Source organism: Sciurus vulgaris (genome assembly GCF_902686455.1).
Source record: "Sciurus vulgaris genome assembly, chromosome: 2".
Taxonomy (NCBI): domain Eukaryota; kingdom Metazoa; phylum Chordata; class Mammalia; order Rodentia; family Sciuridae; genus Sciurus; species Sciurus vulgaris.
The window spans coordinates 163021621-163042643 of NC_136462.1; the positions used below are offsets into that span (position 1 = coordinate 163021621).

General features: G+C 38.0%; 1 protein-coding gene across 1 annotated transcript in view; it reads right to left on the bottom strand.

Annotated features, from left to right (window-relative positions):
• MACROD2 (mono-ADP ribosylhydrolase 2) overlaps nucleotides 1-21023 on the bottom strand; it is a 2108743-nt gene that overhangs the window by 152624 nt on the left and 1935096 nt on the right. The window contains exon 11 of the mRNA XM_079128517.1: nucleotides 15569-15652. Within this exon, the coding sequence (XP_078984643.1) occupies nucleotides 15569-15652 (84 nt within the window). The remainder of the gene's footprint in view (nucleotides 1-15568; nucleotides 15653-21023) is intronic.

Consider the following 21023-nt stretch of genomic DNA (forward strand, 5'->3'; position numbering starts at 1 on the left):
TTTCCAAAGAGGGCTTCAAGGACAATTTTGGGATTGCCTTTTACTTGATTTTCCATTTATTCTATATCTCCTATTCTTTGAATTTAGTGCTCTTATGCCCTCATGTACCATCAAAACTGTCTCTTAGAGAAAAATAACAGTGCTAGGTGTGTGTGTGTGTGTATGTGTGTGTGTGTGTCTGCATGTGTGTGTGTGTACGCCTCTAACTTGGCTGCAGTACAATCTCCAATTTCCTATTACTTCTCTGATGGCACATATTCAAAATGCAAATTTTCATACACAAAGGAAGAATAATTCTTGAAATAACGTTGGTGCCATTGAAGACTTGAAGCTCACACTTGATTTAATAGAGCTGCATAGACAGCAGAGTGTGACTGTCCTCTCAGCAAAAGCAATGGAATTTAGAGTCAGCAGATTTTTCAGAAGAGTGACTTTAAGCAAGAAATACAAATGGTGAGTCTATGATGGTATAACTGAACTTCAACCTTTTACAGAACCAGAGATCATAAAGATTAAATCTTTCAATTGACAGATACCTACTAAGGTCAATAGATATAGACAGGAATCCATAGTTTCATTTTTTTGGTTTTTTTTTTTGCGGGGGTAGGGGTTTGTATCAGGGATTGAATTCAATTGTGCTTAACCACTGAGCCACATTTCCAGCCCTTTTTATTTATTTATTTTTTTAAATAATTTTAGAGACAGGGTCTCACTGAGTTTAGAACCTCTCTAACTTGCTAAGGTTGGCTTTGAACTCATGATCCTTCTGCTTCAGCCTCCTCAACAGCTGGGATTATAGGTGTGCACCATCACGCACAGCTAAGAATTTGGAGTTTTAATTTCCCCAGTTGTACCCACTCTGGATGTCCTCACTCTTGAATGCTGAACCCCATGATTATGCAAAATAGATATTGACTTCCATACTCACAACTTTCTATCTTCACTTGCCTTCCATTAGTAGTCTCCAGTAGGTTCATCTGAACTTCATTCCACAGGATTTCAAAAGTTGTTATTTACTTATGTATGCATGTATGATGGATATTGGAGCAGAATGTTTTCCAAAACTGCTTTTCCAAAACACCAGTACATAGATGATCCTATGTATTTTCCTACTTTTGTGTTTTGCAGTGTGACTTGGATACTCTCCATCAAGAAGCAGGGTCTACATTCTCTCCCCTTAAACCTGGGAGGATTTATCTACCTCAACCAATAGAATGTGGTCAAAACAACACAAATGACTTTTGAGGCTAAGTCAATTAATGGTGATGTGGATTTCAACCAGCTTTTTTTTTTTTTTTTTTTCTAGAAATAAGTACGTTGGGAGATCTGAGTCGATGTGTAACAAGTTAGACAGTCCTGAGCCTGGCAGATCACATGGAGAGACTATATCAAGTTAAAGAAACTGTGAGACGCTCCAGTTGTTCCAGCCTTCAGTTGTTTGTCTTCTCAGCCCAGGTTTCAGGCAAGTAAGTGAGGGAACCTCCAAATGACTCTGTCTTCTAATTTCTGAGCCATCCCAGCAGATGACAAGCTATGCAATGCTGAGCCTTGCCTTGCTTGGTAGATGTGAGCGCAAAATAAATGTCATAATTTTAAGCAAACATGTTTTAGGGTGATTTGTTATGCATCCACAGAATTGTACCTGTGACAGGCATTTGCTTTTGCCAACTTGTGTGGAGAAAGTATTTAAGAACTGCCAGAGTTACTTGGGTGTTTTTAAAGCTAAGAAAGAGGAACTTTAAGCATGTAGGTGCTTAAGATGATATGGCTTCATATCCACACACATATTCATGCAATGACAATGAAAATAAAATGAAGAGGGGAAAATAAAAAGGTTGCAAAAACCAAACCAAATCAAACCCCAAACCACAACCACAAAAGTACATTTTATGAGATAAACATTGCTGCTGAATGAGGAGTTAAAGAGCTCCAGGAAGGGAAGAGAAAAGAGAATAAATATAGAATGTGGTTGAAGTGGAACTGTCAGACTTGGAGGTTAGGTGTTAAGGTTTAGATATGAGGTCATCCCCAAAAGCTCATGTGTGAGTCATTGAAAGAATTTTCACAGGTGAAATGATTAGATTATGGTAGATGTAATCTAATGAGTATGTTAATCCATTGATATGGATCTACTGGATAGTAACTGTAGGCAGATAGGCAGATATGTCTGGAGGAAGTAGGTCACTGGGGGTATGCCTTTGGGGTTTATAGTTTGTCGCTCGAGGGCTTTTTCTCTGTTTCCTGGTTTACTTATCCCAAGCTGCTTTCCCATGCTGTGCCCTTCTATCATGATGTGCTGCCTCATCTTGAGCCCAGAGCTATGGGAGTCAGTCAACTGTGGACTATGGACTGAGTCTCTGAAAACATGAACCAAAATAAGCTATTCCTCCTCTAAGTTGGTTTTGTCAGGTCTTTTGATCATAGCAATGTAAAAGCTAAGATACTAGGTCACAGATGGTGATGGCGAAAGAGATTTCAACAGAAAAAGACTATCCAGGGTCCCAGCAGGAAGCAGGGGTATATTCAAACAAGTGTGAAGAGTTTAATGAAGGGACATTTAAAAAGGTGTAGGCAGAATTAAGAAACTGAAAAAGGACAGTGAAGATCCACAGGGCTAGCAATGGAGGCAAACCATTACCATCTTTTGCCATGAAAAGTGGTTAACCAGAACTTAGTGATAGCCAGAGGTTGAGAGGTTCATCTGGAAGTGTTGGGTCCTTGGGTAGAGGAAGACAATTATTGCTGTCTGGCTAAAGGGTCTAGGAGAATAAGTGTTCTTAATGGTCCCTCCTCCCAATCTTCTGTGATCAATTTTTAGCAGGCTAGTCCATGCCTTCTCAATGTAGGGAGAGGGCAGACATTTTTCTTAGCAGGGCAATAAATATCCTACCAAACTTAGCTTATACAATAGTCTGTGCCCCCCAAAACACCAAAGCACATGAACATATGCAGTATATTTATGATATTAAAATTTCATAGTTGGGAGAGACAATTACAATTGTTAATCAATCCAAAGCTTGAGGTTGAGGGGTTTCAGTAAATGGAGTCCCTAGAGGAGAGTCTTAAGGCACAAAAAAAGCTGGAGAATGACCAGGAAGGTCAAAGAGAGCATGTACAAGTCTTATTAAAATTCTTCCTGACTTCTACCCTTACATCTCTGTCTCTATGGAACAGATGGAAGTTATGAAGGTTAATCCAGGAAAGCATCTACCCAGTGGAACAAACAAGGAGGACAGTCAGCAATACGACTTTGACACCACAATGAACCTTGCCAGTGTAGAAGTGATCTCTGTCTCACATGTATTTTCATATTTACAAAAAGAAAAAGAAAAAACAATAGATACCAATTCAAGATCATGTGGACTGATGTGTATTAACCCTTTGCTGAATTGTTAATTTGGTGTTATACAAAGAACAAGAGAAACTTGGTAACAGGGCTGAATGGAGTTTTTGAAACCCTAAGTGCCAAATGTACTTTGGAGTTCTCTCTTATCCTCACATAGTATCATGCTAGGCTGTACTCTGGAAGGTTTAATCAAGGTTGGGTAACTTGCTGTCATGGTCACTGCTATAACTGAAGGTTTACAGAAGAGTATTTAGGCAGCTGGAGGAAGTAATAGAGAAGGCATGGTCTCATGAGCTGCTTTTTCTCATTTAACCATCAAGATCAGCTATTTTAGATAATATCTCTCAAATTGTTATGCCAGGTCTAAGGCAAAATTATAATTCATTGGACAGAACAGGAAACTATGAACTCATAATGAATGATGCAAATAAATAAGTGGTAAGTTCAATGAGTAATGGAATACGTACATGGTTGTAACGTACCTTCCTATAAGATATTCATTAATTAAAAATAGAGGGAAAAGTTGAGGAGCCTTTCAGACACCACCTTAATCAAATCATCAAAATGAACACTAAACCGATGAGGCAATGACGTTATCATGCACACTGTGCATGCTGTGAAAAAACCCACCATCGCTTCTGTGATTGTTCTGTATAGAAGCATAAACTTCAATCTAGTCATAGAAAATCTCAGACAAACCCAAACTGGAAACATTCTACAATACAATAGACATATAGTCTTCAAAAGTGTCAAGAACGCTAAAGTCAAATTTAGGCAGATGAACTGTTCCAGACTGGGAGAGAGAAAAGAGGCATGGCAACAGAATGGAACATTTAGCTTATAGAGGATCTTTTTTTTATAAAGGACGTCATTGGAAAAATCGGCAAAACTTAAACGGGGTCTGAAAATTAGAGAACAGTAGTGTAATCTGTGTTCGTGTACTGATTTTGATCTCTTTCATTGTGCTTATGTGTAGGAGGAATGCTCATATTTGTAGAAAATGCTCAGTGAAATATTTGAGAGTGAGGGACTTCAGATTGACAACCTATTCTCAAACAATTCAGGAAAAAAAGGTGATTTTACATGTCATGCAAATTTGCACTAAGTTTGAGATTGTTTAAAATAAGACAAAATAAATGACAATAGAAATGGTGATCCAAAGATGCATTGCATGCAGTTAATATGCAGCTTTCCGATTTGGTGGAGGGCTAGGACCATGTACAGGAATCTGCATTTTCAGTATTCCTCATGGTGAATGCTTTAGACTGAAGGAATGAGAAGGGCCCCTACAAATAGCAGTTTGCAACTGGTTACTAAGAACTCAGCAAAACTGCCCCACTTTCACCACACAATTTAGAGCCAGTCTTCCATTCCTCTGCCCCTTCCTCCTAAACCTTGTGTCTACTTTCCTCCTGCCTGCAGCAACCAGGGAATTTTCAGGATGGAGAATTCAGAAATGATTCAAGTAGATCTGCTAACATAATTGCCCAGGGAGAATACAGTACCCTGGTTTTCTGTGTATCACTCCTCTGTTTGGGTGATCCCTGGAGGTGAAATCATTTCCTAAGACTGTCTCAGATGGCTCCAGATGACAAGAGTTAGGAGAGAACGGGTGCACTTCAGCTAGGCATCAGAGAGTGTGGCGTGCATCCAGGTAATTCCCATGTAGGTGGACAGTTTTAAGACTCTCTCTGGTATAGTAAGAAAGCACAACTTTGTTACACTAGAAAATTGAAATTTTGAAATATAACAGCAAAATCCTAATGTGGAAATCCAATACTGTTCAAAAAGCAATTCTTCTCCTTAAAGACAAAGCAAAACAAGCCCTTTCTCTGTAGAAAAATTAGTACCCAAAATTATAAGCTCTCAAACATCCTACTGGCACAGTGCCAGCATTGGGTTGGGGCTCACTCCAATGTTTAAATTCTATAAACCAAAGGAATGAGTTTTCAATAAAACAAAAGTGAATGCATATGAACGATTCATTTTTATCCTTAGCTTTAGAAATCAAAATAGACAAATGGTTAAACACATGCAGTCTGAATTATTCACAGATATCTGTAAGATTTAAAGAAAAATACCTTTTAACTTATTATGAAGAGAATCACTGTATATGCCCTGATAAAATTACCTTTTCTTTTGTTTTTTAATAGCTAACTCACTATCATCTTTCATAAGACCTCTTGATAATTTAGGAGGAGTTTTAAAAGTTTCCATATATATATGAATGAAGAGGGATACCCGAGATTTTCTTAGAGGTTCACTTGACCATTAAAAGCATGATTCAGAGTTTTAAAATTAAAGATGTAAATATTTACTGGGCATGAAGGAAAGAACTCATAAAGAACCAGTTTTCATGGATATGGTTTTGTACAATTATAGAATGTATTATGAAAAAGGGGCCTCGAACATTACATGAAGGATTGAGTCATACATTTGAGAGATAAAAATACAATTCAGGTGTCCAGATTCCTAGTCCTGAAATCTTTTCAAGATTTCTTCCCTCCTCTCTCTCTTCTTTCCTCTGTCCTCTCTTTTCTCCTTTCTTTCTAAGCTTGACAATCATAAATAAGAGCAATTCCATGACCGTCCCTGACGTGGAAAGTTGCTGACCTTTTAAAACAATGATAAACACCTTTCATGGAGAGGAGGCCATATGGGAACCTATAATATCTAAGTGATCCAAAAGTGAATTTGACTTTCCCTTTAAAATATGTCCAGAATTAGACCAATTCTCACTCTTTCACTGCAACTGGGGGTCAAACCACCAATATCTTTTGCTCTTATAAACTGCCTCCCCATTTCTGTCCTTAGTCTATTCTGAACACAACAACCAGAAGTTTCCTTTTGAAATGTAAGTTAGACCGTACCCCTTTGAGTCAAGTATTCTATTTCCATTTCACTGAAAAAGCCAATGTTCTTACAGCAGCCCATGATACCCCAAACACTGATTCTCAAAGTAGACATCCCAGCCCACAATATCATCATTAGCAGGAGGTTCATTAGAAATGCAAATTCTTGGACCTCTCAAGCCTACTGAATCAGAGACTTTGGGAATGGAATCATGCACCCCAGATTTAATGCACCTTCAGGATTCTGATGCACATTCACATGTGGGACCCACTCCTCTATGGGATCTGACTACAGAGATCTCTCCAGTCATTCTCTCCCTTGCTCAGACTTCTGCCATCACACTGAAATATTGCTTCTTATGACTTTCATATTTTTATGAATCTGCCAACACTTACCCCCACACACATACCCTAACATATAAACCCCAAGAAAGTGTGTGGGTTTTGTGTATATGTGTGTGTGTGTTTATTCAGTGCCTACAATGTATATATTATAAAATAGAGTAGTCCCCCCTTATCCATGGGACATCTGATCCAAGACCCCCAGTGGATGTCTGAAACTTTAGATAGTAGAGAAATCTATATGTACTCTGCTTTTTCCTCTACCAGATAGGTTCAGCCCTTCTCATTACAGAAAATGCCACATATTTCATATTATATTATACCTAAGATAAGGTATAATACATGTTAGGCACAGTAATAGATTAACAATGATACTAGTAATAAGATAGAATTATTATAATAATATGCTGTAGTAAGAGTTACTTAAAACTAATGAATTACTTATTTATGAAATTTTCCATTTACTATTTGACCATGGCTCATAACTGAAACCTAGGAAAGTAAAACTATAGATAAAGGGAACTACTGTAGTATTTAACAAAAGCATATGGAAGAATGCATGGAGAAACTGGGTGGTGGGGAGCTTGGTGATTGCGGGTGGAAGAAGGATACTGTGGGGTATCTCTGCAATACCATCACTTTGCACACCAGTGGGTCCCCTTCACACCATGTTCCCAGTCACTGGAGACTTCTGGGAGCACAGTGCTACATGAAAATCATTTTGACCTTGAAGATTCACTGGAAGCAGGGCTGGGGTTGTGGCTCAGTGATAGAGCACTTGCCTAGCATGTGTGAGACACTGGGTTCGATTCTCAGCACCACATATAAATAAATGAATAAAATAAAGGTCTATCAACATCTAAAAAATATTTATTTTTAAAAAGATCTACTAGAAGAGCTTTAGGCAGCCCCCTCACATGGTTCCCTCAACCACATTTTGAGAAACACTCAGTCAGAGGAATGAGACTATAGGCTTTATGCCTATAAAGCCCACCCTCAGAGTAGAGGTGAGATCCTTGCCTCTAGTATCTTACAGAAGTAGACCTCAAGGGACCATGGGAGCCAGACCATGAATGTCTTAGTGGCAAGATCTGATCTGATAGTCAATAATCCCTTCCTATCTCATCCCCTGCCTAATCTGGTGCCCTACAGAAAATTTCAGAGGCAGTAAGTACAGGTTGAAGAAAGACTGTAGTGGGGTATATGTTGGGGACAGGGTTATTTCTTCTGAAGCTGAACTCAAAGATAAGAACTGAGGTCAGGAAGGAGAGGCTAGACTGGGAGAAAGTCTGCTTAGGGCAGGAATTAAAGCAGTTGGTGGGGGGAAGCTCACTTGGTAAGATATGAAAGTAAGTCAATGTATTTCAAACCTTATCTGTATTTGCAAAATACTTCATTCATATTAAAAGGAATTTCAAGCACTGATAAACAAAGTAAGTGAGTTATTGGTGGAAGGGAGGTTTTCCTGTTGCCTCTTCTGTTCTGCTAATACGCTAGGTGGTTTCTATATAAAAAATCTACAGTCCCACATAGTAGGTTTTTATCTTCCATTTTAGTGTATGGGAAAATGAGTCTGGGGTTAGAAAAAACTGCCCTAGTAGGAAGTATAACTTGGACATTAAGAGCTCTGTTCATGTTCTTGCTGAACTGAACTCCTTATGGACAGGGTGATCCATGTATGTTATCATCTCAACTAGGACACCCCCAAGAGTGAAACAGAGCATTGCTAATCAGCGACAATGACAACAGGTATAAACTGGAATGGTAATTGGTCAAACAGGACCTGTGGTTACTTTGCCTAGGTAGGTTCAACCTTTCTTACTATGGAAAATGCCACAAATGTCACGTTCTCTAAGTTCCATTTGAAATTTGAGAGTTGATTCTGCAATGCTTAATGAGTAAATGAAATAAGTTGTTGGGTCCTACTAATTTGTGACAGAGAATAGCTAAGAACAGCCAGGCATCAAGCAGAATAGAAAGAGTATAATTAAAGCAAGATGGTGCCATAGGCGTTTATTGAATTCTGATTCTCACCACAGAAATTTACATTTTGCTTAGTATTTTAAGATCTAGAGGATAAAACAAAGCTTTTTCTTTATGAGAAATCTGCTTTTCCTCATTCCTGCCTTTTTTTTTTTTTTCTTAAAAGCTGGTCAATCACTAAGCTCGTCTGAGTGATGGCAAAGTCAAAATTATGACTGCCTGATTTTACCCTTCACTGCACTTGTCAAAAAAATTAAATTAAAGATCATGCTTATGAATATAATGCATGAACTGCTGCATGGCATTCTGAAAGATAGAATGTCCCTTCTGTCCAGTCACTCACAAAACAGCCTGTCACATGATACTTCAATATGCAGAGAAAATAATAGGGTAGAGAAAAAATTCTGCTTCTCAGGAAATGTGAGGGACATTCCACAAATGGTTCATATATTCAGAAAATTGTATTTAAGTAAAAAAAAATTAATAACAACTCTAATACCAACATTAGAAGCTTCACACTAGTATAGTGCTTTCTAGGTTCCAAAATATTCTGCATATAATTTCATCTAACAAAAGGGATCATCAATATTTTGAAGTGTGGTATCGGGCTGCTTGATTTGGTATTGCAAAGTTTGGTATCCTGAAGACTGAGCATCCCATGTATGCTTGTTGAGTATGCTATGCAAGAGTATGTAGAGCAAGAATCAAAGTGCTAGTGCTTTCTGTAAAAATATGATGGAAAAGTGACATTCATTACCAAAAAGCTGCTGAAAACTTTGGAGATGTACGTATGGAGAAAATTATTATTATGAGCATTCCACTAAACTTGGCAGCATAAAGTCTGACTAGTTTTTTAATTGAAATATGTTTTTGCTTTAAAATATATAAGAATTCATATATATATATGAATATATATATATATTTATAGCTCCAGAATGTTTTACATACATATGTTTTTATATATACAAGTGTGATTGTATATTTATTTGTAGATATGTGCTATCTATACCTATATATGTATACACGTATCTGATTCTTGAATATATGACTGTGCTGGTACATATGTAGAGAAAATCTTTAGAAACCAAAATGATGAAAGAGTCTGAAGTAAGAATTGTAAACACTCAGAGAAGTCAGTGTTTGCTTTCAGGCATATGCCAATCCCAGATGTCTACACTTGAGAACAGAGGTTATCAAACTTGAGCATGTATCTGAATCACCTTGTGAGCTCTTAATAATAGAGATTATTGGGCTGGTCCCACGTCACTTTTCTGATCCAGTTTTTCTGGGATGAATCCTAGAATTGTATTTCTAACAAATTCTCAGGTGATGCTGATGATATAAATTTAAGAATACTTTTTGAGAACGCTAGGTAGAGTTTGAGTGAGCCATATGTAGGAGACATAGAAGGACCTGGGGTCATGAATACAGAGGAAATTTAACTATGTCAAGTTTAGCATTTGTTTCAGAATGGAAAGAGGAAGAAAAAAGTCTCTATTAAGATTTCCCAGTCTTACACATACACTAAAATGGGTTTAAGAACTATTACAAAACAAAACAAAACAAAACGTAAACAAAACTCTATGCCAAATATGTATTTAAGGTATCCATAAATTGGTAGTATATTTAGGCATTTCAGAAAAATCAGTGTAAAGAAATGATTCTTAAGCCAACTTCAAAAAGTCCTCACAGATAAAAGTCTAAGCCACATGACAATTGAACAGACAAAATACAGAAGGAAATAACCATAAGTCTGACTTATAGAAACAATAAACTGATGACTCAGACTTGCCCAGATGAGAGAAAAGATATAGATTATTTTAAAAGATATTTATATGTTAACTAAATAAAAGAATGGCCAGGTATATTTGAAAAGTAACCAATAAAACATAAAATGTAAAACATGAAAAAGGAAGATGATAATGATTAAAATTAAAAATTCAGAGGAGAGTTAAACATCGGATTAAATAGAGTGGAGCAGAAAATTAGCAAACTGAATGAGAAATTTAAAAAAATCTTGAGGACTCAAAATGAGAAGAGACCCAGAATGCAATGTGGACTAGAGGTCATAAAAGAGACAGAGAAAGAATAGAAAGTCGTAGAGAAGCAATATTTAGTTAGGCAATAAGTAAGGATTTTTTTCAGAACTAATGAAAGAGGATCATTTCTAGATCCAGGAAGTACAGGCAATACTAACCATATAAATAAAAATAAATTCATACTAGCTTATCATAGTTAAACCATGGAACACAAAAGATAGAAGAGATTGTCAAAATAGCCAGAAGGAAAAGACAGATAACTAAAAAGTCACAAATAAACTGAAAGATAACTTCTCAGCAACTACAGAATTTATAATATTTGCAAAATACTGCGAGAAAATGATCCCCCACTTTGAATTTTTACTCAGACGCCCATCCTTTACAATGAAAATGAAAAATGAAAAATAACAACAATTTCAAGTAAATAAACACTAAGAAACTTTTAGTAAAGAAACTCCTAGATTTAATTCTGAAGGAAGGAACTATGTGAAAAGCATATTTTATTAAAGGTGCCAAGTTTTCTATAATAATAATCTTTTATTTTTTAATTTGTTCTTTTTAGATGTACATGACAGTAGAGTGTATTTTGACATATACATACATGGAGTATAACTTATTCTAATTAGGACCCCATTCTTGTTGTACATGATGTAGAGATTCATTGTGGTATATTCACCTATGAGCATATGTCCAATCATTCTACTGTTATGTCCAATCATTCTACTGTTTTTCCTATTCCCATTCCCTCTCCCTTCCCCTCATTCCCCTTTGTCTAAACCACTGAACTTCTATTCTTCCCTTCCCACCCCTTATTGTATGCTAGCATCTGCATATCAGAGAGGACATTTTGGGGGGTGGGTACTGGGAATTGAACTCAGGGGCACTCAGTCACTGAGCCACATCCCCAGCCCTATTTTGTATTTTAATTTAGAGAAAAGGTCTCACTGAGTTGCTTAGCACCTTGCTTTTGCTGAGACTGGCTTCGAACTCTTTATTCTCCTGAGCCACTGGATTACAGGTGTGCACCACTCCACCCAGCTGAGAAAGAACATTTGACTTTTGGTTTTGGGGAATTGGTTTATTTCACTTAGAATGATAGTCTTCAGATCCATCCATTTACCATCAAAAGTTAAAAAGTCATTTTTTTTTTTATGACTGAGTAATATTTGATATTCTTTTGGTTGATTTTTTAAGAAGAAAGAAATTGGTTTAAATTGTTGAGAATTGGAAGTAATACAAATGGTATTAATCAGATTTTTTTCAGACAATTCTGTTTATGACTTGTTGGAGTCATAGAATTATCATATATATCAGATGCCAACCAAGCAATCTGTAGTATGAAATTACTAATAATTTCATTGTAGACATTGTGTTGTAGTGTGTCAAATCAAAGTATACTGTTGTCCACAAGATTTCAGTCAAAATAATAAAAAAGAAAACTATATGAAAGTTCACAGTATAAAAAATAGATTTTAGAAATTGTTATATTTGTAGTTTCGATGTTCAATAGTTTAACAAAATATTTTCTGAAGTAATAATCCTTCAATTAAAGCTGTAATGTTGGCAACATTTCATCCTTCAAAAAATTTGTTCTCATTTCCAGAAGGGAGAAAGGAAAGAAGATCGCAGAGGTTATGTCCTTTCTTTAATAAAAAGAGAAGAGAGTGCAACATTAACACTGCATGTACTTGGGCAAGTTAAAATGCCATTTGCAGCTTCTACTTTTACAAAATTCTGTAGAATGAGAAAATTTGACCATATGGTCTCCAAATTCTTCTGGGTCTAAATGTAGCTATTATGATTATACATGCTGGAGAATCTAGGTGAGTTTATTTCTATGATCCTTTCTGAGAATGTGTGTTTCAAGGTAAACTGAGGCAATCAGTAGTCTCTGGGAATGGTAGGAAGTAGGGGAGGGAACTCCAAGGGAAGAGAGAAGGAAGATGGGGGAAAAAGTGATGGGGTGTTAAACCGAGGGATCTAAAAGAAGCTTCTCCTATGGGAAAAATGCAAGAAAGAGAGTGCACCATGCTAGTAAAGACCAGTAACTGTAAAATGAGAGGTAGATCTAGAAAGAAGGGTCATGATCCACATTAAAATGTGCCTCTCCATCCAGGGATATACTATTTCATTTGCATACTAAGTGGGAAAAATGATTGTGGCCCTGTATTATGACAGGAAATGAAAGGTATGCAAGAGAATAATATGTGAATTTGGGCACATAGGTTATTTTGTCAAAATAGAAACACTGATAAATAATAAGTAGCATATCATGGAATAATTTGCCACTGCCTGTCAGATTATGCTTCTTCTCACTCCTTCCCCAGTGATTCCTACCTTTTTTTTTTTTTTTTTTTTTTTTTTTTTTTTTTTTTAATTTGGCTTTGAAACCTCTTAGGAACAAAAGCACAATTCCCATGTTTCTGGAGAATGACTAACGTTTACATTTCACCATGATGCGACAGTCAGAATGTCCCTGGAAACAAATCCACAATTATCACATTTTCATCTTATACTTTGTGACTCAGAGCAGATTCCAAAATCACAGATTTGGCGGAAATGAAGCTTCATAGCTGAGTCATATTAGGATTAGTGGATGACATTCCTAAACAAAGCAATTTATTTAAGAAGTGAAAGAAGCTTTTGCACATTGTAAGGAGCAACCTGGAAGAATCCCTTCTTAATTAAAGGCGATGCAACTGCTACCATTTATTACATACTTTGTGGGACTCAGTATCAACAATAGACTCTGGCTCTGGAAAACAATCCTCAACATAGATCATGCACTGGATTAGAAACATTCAGTGAGGTGAATGTTCCTCTCTAGAGAGAAAGCAATTGTTTTGCTTCTAACTCAATTCCTAAGCATGACCTTCAGGGACTGTCCACTAAATGATCTAATTACAGTGAGACTGACACCCTGGCTATTCTCCCCATCGGTTACTAATGAAGCTCATCATCTGGGGCCAGGCAGAACTGCTGGCCTTCTCCATGGTTCTAAGTGTTTTTTGCTAAATGTTCCTAAACATTTAAGCACATTTCATTGTCCTGATTTTGAGAGTACTAAGAATAATATTAATCAGTAACAGAACGCCAGACCTCTAGGCAGGGCATTTTATGCTTATTGGTTCCATTCTCTATCATTACTAGGGAATTTCATCCCTTGTTCTTTTTTGCATGAAAGGGAGAGGACATCCATCACTATGTCCTCATGTCCTCCATTGCTCCTCACTTCTAGTGAGCTCAGAAGGAATAGCCACATCTCGTCTCTCTCAAACCCACCTGCCTACAGGGAAGGTATGTCCTGGTTTGTTCTTCATATAATGAACTCACCAGGGCAGCCTCTGTCCAGACAGCTGAGGACATCTACACACTTGCTCATGATGGAATAAAAGGTTAGATGTCTCTGCCAAGGAAGTCTATCTGGGGCAGGGTGATCAGAAGCTCTGGTTTAACTGCATTAGGAATAAAGCTAATATCTCGATTTTCACCTTTCTTACAGCTTTGCCTTCTCATTTGGTTCTGACCCCGAAGTGGGTGAGAGCAGTGTTATCACTTATTGCCTGGACCCTCAACATTCATAAGGATGCTGTATAGTCATGGTCTGTACTGCTCCAAGTCTAAATTCTGTTCAAGCAGCAGCGCGGTGCTAGGAGAGAAATAAGCTGACATCATCTAGCAGCCATACTTTAGGGATCCACTGCAGTCTTGGGTTCATACCAAGGAACTTTTCTTCCATGCAGCTTGCAGTCAGTGGCAGCATGGGAAAGTGGGAAATAGAGCCCAGTCATTCCTGCTTCATATAAGACTCCTCTAATGATCAGGCCGTGTGCTGGGCCTCCCCAGGCTTTCTCACGTGGCACCGCCAACTGAGGATCTTCCTAACTCATCTTTCTCCCTCCTTTCTCTCCTTTTCCTTCTCCTGCTCCCCACCCCACCTTATTCCTCTGCCATTGTTCTTCACAGGCATTACCCCCTATAAATATTTGCACTTTTGCTTTCATCTTAGCATCTTCTTCCCTCAAGACCCAAACTGACTCTATCCGCCTTATTATATTCTTCATTTCACCAAAGAAACGGGGCTCCAGGCAACGAAGTAGAAGACACAAGTATGTTCCTTTTTAGAAGCTTATGAATATGCTTAGGTTTGAGGTTCACTTGAAAAAAATACCCTGTCCACACTGTTAAAAGAACATTTGAATGACTTGGATGTTGTACCAGTGCTTTAAGAGGGAGCATTATTTCTTTACAAAACTGAGCAAAATTGGACCTTCCCATTCAAGTGCAAAAACATAAAGATACAGGCTTCTAGAAAATAAAGGAGAACATTAAAGACAAAACATTTCCGGCATTCACAGCTGATTCTGGAAAGCCCGAGTATGTATTCATGAGATAAACAAATTATGCTAATAAGCCAACTGCTACAGCACTGGTCTTCATGTGTCAGTCTTGACCTTCATCTTTACACAGCTTCAGAACACATAACTTGTAATCACTTCCCACATTTACAGAGACGGAAAGTACATACTGAGAAAATGGACTTTTAAAATTCGGTTTTTATGCCAGGTGTGGTGGCACAGGCCTATAACCCCAGTGGCTCAGGAGGCTAAGGACAGGAGGATTGCAAGTTCAAGGCCAGCCCCAGCAACTTAGCAAGGCTTCCTAAGCAACTTAGTGAGATCCTTTCTCAAAATAAAAACCAAAAAGGGCTGGGGATGTAGTTCAGTGGTAAAGTGCCCCTGGATTAAAATCTCCAGTACAAATCAAAAACAAATACACCCAAAAACATAAAATTTGGTCTTTACCTTAACAAAAACATCCAAATTTGATTTTCCATCCTCACATGCAGAGGGTAGTAAATATATTAGAAAAGAATAATAGAAATGCTTCGTAATTTTTTGAACCCTTAAGAATATTTGAACATGAAAGAATACACATAATTTAAAATTAAATAAAAATTTGCTTTAAGGGTGTAATTTTCTAATGGAAGGAAGGCCAGGACTTACCTTCACTAGAGTCTTTTGAACCTTCTGGCTTCTTTGCTTTGCTCTTCTTGTGGGGTGGAGAGAGACCTTTTGGCTCTATCCCCTCTGGAAGTACAAAGATTTAATATATTCTTATTTAAATATTTACCAGTAGGGTTCAAAATTGTGTTGAAGTTTAAAGATGTTTTCTTTTTAGTAAACCCACACACACTGAATCTTAATTGCAGATTCATCTGTCATCATGGCTGAACTAAATTTTGGCAAGGATTCGTGATTCTTCAACCTACATAGACTTAAACTTAAGGCTTTAGCTAAAACAATTTTTTGTAGACACCATTAATGGCTCATGCATGTATTAAACTACAGACAAGTGCTTTTTTCAGTTTAATTTTTTTCTATAAGGGATCCTAAATTATACATATTGTTTTTCTCCAAGAAAATAAAACTTGATGAATTGACAGTTGTCATTGCACATTTCATCTTAGTCCTCAAAACAGGGCTAGATGAAGTGCAAAGTCATCTCATGTTTGAGGGGTGGGGTGGGACCTGAAACTGTATGGCTTCTTTTTAACAGACTTCTTTAGTAATCCAGATTCAAAACAACTTTAATATCCCCAATTAAACAACTACGCTCTCCATTTCCCTCAATGTTTTTCTAAATCTGTCCAAGGAGTCTAATGAATTAAATTCTGCAGATATTTTCAGGAAAGTATCTCCAAATTCATCCCCTTCTGATACAGTATGCCCTGTTAAGCACTGCTCTTTCTACTGAGCTCTAGGCTTATGTCTTCAGCTGTCTACATGACATCTTGTTTTGGATTTGGTACTGGATGCCTTCTGTTTGTCCCTCAGATCCGTTCTCCACCCCTCCAACACCCTCCACTGTACTCTCACAGATTAGACTCTCCTGACGGCACTGAGGGCACTAATGAGCTTCCTGGTCCTTTGGCTTCCTGTTACATCCAGCCAGTGGGGAGCCAGGGTGTTGACTTCCTAGAATCCTGGTAGTCTTCTTGGGATGGTTGTGTTCCTTAATCTAAGGTTGAAGCTGCTATCAAATGGTCTTCTCCACAGGGCCCTCTACGTCTCTCGGGTCTTCTAACTGCACACTCCCCATCACCCCTTCATGGTTGGGATTTAAGTGTGCCCCACTCCTCTCAGCCCTGATGGTTTTCCTTCTCTCAACTCCCATCAGGCATTTCAAATTTAACATGAACCAGAGCCATACACGTGGAGTCTAGAAACCTCTTCCCTATACAGTGCGCCACAGCTCAGGGATTGGTATAATGTGATATGCAGAAACTGAAACAAAACCTGAGATGCCATCCCCAATATTTCTCTTCATTTACTTTTCTACTCCAAGCAATCCCAAGTCCTATCAGCTCTGCTCTAAAACACATCCCATATTTATCTACTCTGCTTATCAGTTATAATCACAGTGGCTCAAAACAGCAGCAGCTTTTGCTTGGGTTACTACAATAATCTTCTAAATTTTAATTTCTAGCCTGCTATTCCCTCTGCTTCTACTCTTTATGTCCTCTGATCTGTTTTTCACACATCGACTAGTGTGATATTTGAAACGTAACATAGATCATGTTGCTTGCCTGTTTAAAAATACCATTATTTAGACTAAGATCCTACTCTAACTCTATGGCCTAGCCCTGCACTTCCTTTGGGCTTCATCTACCTTCCTTAGCCTTATTTCTCACTTGTTCTTTGTGTTCCTCAGTCACTGCAAGGCTAGCGCCTTCCTCAGGATCTTTCGCTGTTGCTTCCCCCTCCCACCCATGGAATATGTACGTGCATATGTCTGCCTTCTATTTACTCCTTGAATCTCAGATTAATTTCAGCTCCCAAGGGAGACCTTCCCTGACCACCTAATCTAAGGGTTCTCACAAGGGAGGTCGCTTGCAAACACATCAGTTGTATCTGAAATTATCTTGTTCTTGTGTTTTTTTCTTTATTTTCCCCGCCCCACCCCACTCCCTAAGAATGTGAATTCCATGAGACAAAGGCACTTGTCTTTCCCAATTGTTCTTATATCCTTGGTGCCTAGCAGTTATCGTAAGAAATTTATTTTAAATTCTATTTTATATTTGCCTCACCCGGACCTTTCTTTAAGGTCAGGATATAATGGGGCCCGTGCCTAACTTTCACTCTCTGAGCAGCTGTTGTCTTGTGCCAGGATTCCAAAATTATACTATAGAGCTATGGCAACTCCTTTTTCTTTTCTCATTTATTAAAAAAGAAATAGAACTTTAAAAACCCACATTTGATAGATGTGCTATTAAAAATTTTCAGCATTATAGACTACAAAGATTTTGAGCACTAGGCTAGCATTTTCCATGATTTCAAGTCAATCACATCTAAGGTCATTACCATGGCCAGGGTGAAAAATTTTGCCAATGACTACATTAGCAACCCCCCAAACTTCTGTCACCAGGTATGAGATGTATGTTGACCCTTGGAATGGGTTCAGCAAAAGCAGAAATGAGATACTTGGAACAGCTCACTGAGCACAAATACTGGCTCAAAGAGATTCATAAAATGGGCAAGGCGACATTTGCAGTCTCACTGAGAGAAGACTCTAATCCTTTTGTGTCCCTGAAGTGTATCATCTGCAACTGGGACCAAAAGGAGAGTTTCCAGTGCCGGAAATTCAATTCCAAATCAGGATGTCTTAAATTCCTGATTCTTAGTTTTTCACCTGAGAATGCTTGGGAAGTGGGTGAGATTTAAAAAGACAACTGTTTGCCCACATTTTAAAATATTTATGTATTCTCAAACTACAAACACCTCATTTTTGAAAAAGTTGTAGGGTTCTCCATGGGTAGTCAGTGGGCCTGGATGCATACTAATTACCCCGTGGTGTGGATATTGTATCATTTCATGACACCCATGGGTAGAGGGTTCTAGGCATTCAAATAAAAGTCACAGATGCACATGCCTCTGTGCCCAGGTTTCTATTTATGGCTCAGCAGGAAACTGGGGGAGCTAAAGGGTAAGTTGTTCTTGCTCCTCCTCAAAAGCACCCCCAGGCTTCTCCTTGACAGAGTGCTGTGTTTTCTAGGTTGCCTCTGTTGAACCTGGAGCTTTGCCATGAGCCGGACTTTGCCTTTTGGGGAACTCAGCTGTGCACCTGGCACTGTTGTGATTGAGTTGCCATAGGTGGTTGCTGATTTTCTATCCCTGCTGGCTCAGACTGGGGCCAATTTCAACAGTGCATGACCATGGAAATAAAAGGACATGGGGAAACATTTACCATGCTAGGATTAAAGATGATGATTAAAGGACATGAAAGGAATTCTAGGCATTTAAATTAGTCTATTTTTTTTTTTTTTCTATCTCTCATAGGGGCAGAACTTCACCATGAGGAATGACCTTGTCTGATACCCTCTGAGATGTTTCTGCCTCTATGTTCTATGAGAGTCTGAACATAAGAGAAAGAAAGCTACAAACATGGACCCTGGGGTCAGGCCAATCTGGATTCAGATTCTGGCTCTGTTATCTAACCAAGAACTAATCCCTCTTAAGCCTCGATAATAACATTTCCTACCTCATAATGTTGTACATATGAAATGAGTCCATGCATGTCAAGTGATTGGCACAAAGCACATGCTTGATTAAAATCTGGTTCAGCAGTGGTGTGCTGAGGCTGATCTAAGCCAGCTCACACCAATTAATCGCACCATCTCTTCTTAATTCTCACGTTCATTGGCTTCATGTTGGGTAGTTTGAAATTAAAAACAAAACAAAACAAAACAAAAAACCCATGGTAGATGTAGTCACACCACAGAAATCTGCAAACTCTTTACACAGGCGCTTCTCTAGTCAATCATTTTACCAGAACCCCACTGGTTTTTTGGTATTTAATTTGCTATTTGCTGAGGTTCAACATCATTTGTTGGTAGGTTGATTCACTCAAGTTGTCCTTTACTTGTGTGAACTGCATTCTTAAAAATCCCTCCAGTTTTTTTTTTATTATTATTATTTGTATAAGAAAAGGTGATACAGGACAGAGGGAAGGCAGCGGTTAATGGTCTTGAAACACTGATTCCGACTCATCCTGGGGATAAACACGTTCTAGTGTGAATGAAGCCAGTCTGCACACCAATGTCTGGCAGGGCCAGCTGGCACACTAGGGAACCATCAAGCACACAAATCCCCCATGATTTCCGCACTCAGATATTAGGAAATGGAGAGTAGCTTCCCAAGCCCACTCTGCCTGAGTGGCTTCGCATCCTTAGACCATCAAGTGTGACGTGAACAGCTGTGTTCAGTTGCAGGAGAAAAGACTCCCAGGAAATCTGGTGGGACTAAAATCAGAAATGATGATCCAATTACTGCTCCAGACCTCAAATGCTGACTCTAACCCTGTGCACTCTGCATTAGCATTAGTAATGATTTCCTTAAAATCACTCAGTGGTTTGGATAGATATCTAAATCTCATTAAGAAGTCAACTCCCTTTGCCTAGAAATATGTACTTATGGCACTTAGGCAAATGATCCATGGCAAGATAAGGTTCTTATATCAGCTGAATAAAAAAAGGGTAGTGTACCCATGGCTGACAGACACTTCCAAGGACACTTCATAGGAGCAAGATAAATAGGAATAGCTAAGATTAACATTCAATTTGTGGAAGTTAATCCACGGCAGGGTGGCCATTTAAAACCTTCTCTCAACAACATATTTTTAAGAAAATATTGTTCTACATGGGTATAGAAATTGAAATTTTCATGGAAAATTTGCCTTGGGTTTTATTTTTTTAAAAAGTAAGCATAATCCTTGTAATAAATCTGATCCTCTTAGAAGCAAACACTGAGGCAAGGGTTCAAATAGTTAAATTTGATAGATTATCCCGGGAAGCACCAGAAGGGGCATAGAGAAGGAAGACGGCTGATACTAAGTATGTTAATGAATAAGTCCCACTGTGGGCATCTAGGACTCAAATCTCCTGGAGACCTCTGAATGATGGTATAAAATCATGATGTACAATACCACAGCCACTAATCACATATCACCAACGAGTAGTTGAAATGTAGCTAGTTTGAATTGTAATGTGAATGTAGGATACACACCAATGTCTAAATATTATGAATGTCAAAGACAGTATTGAAAAAAGTAAAATATATAATTAATGGAATTTCTATATTGAAATGATAGTATTTTGTGTTATACAAAATATTATTAAAATTAATTTCATTTCATTTTATTTCTTTAATGTGATCACTAGAAAATCTAAAAGTATACATGAGGCTCAGATCTGAGGCTCACAGTATATTTGCACTGGATGGTACTGGAATATAACTTTCCTCTGATATATCCTACAGGGCTATTGATCAACTAGCTCTTGCCCAGCACGGACTGGATTACTAATCCAGAGAAATTAACTCCTTGGCACCTTGAGTTTGCTTCATGACCACGGAAACTCCTTAGTCAGGAGGCAATGGAACTTTCTTAGAAAGCTGATACTGT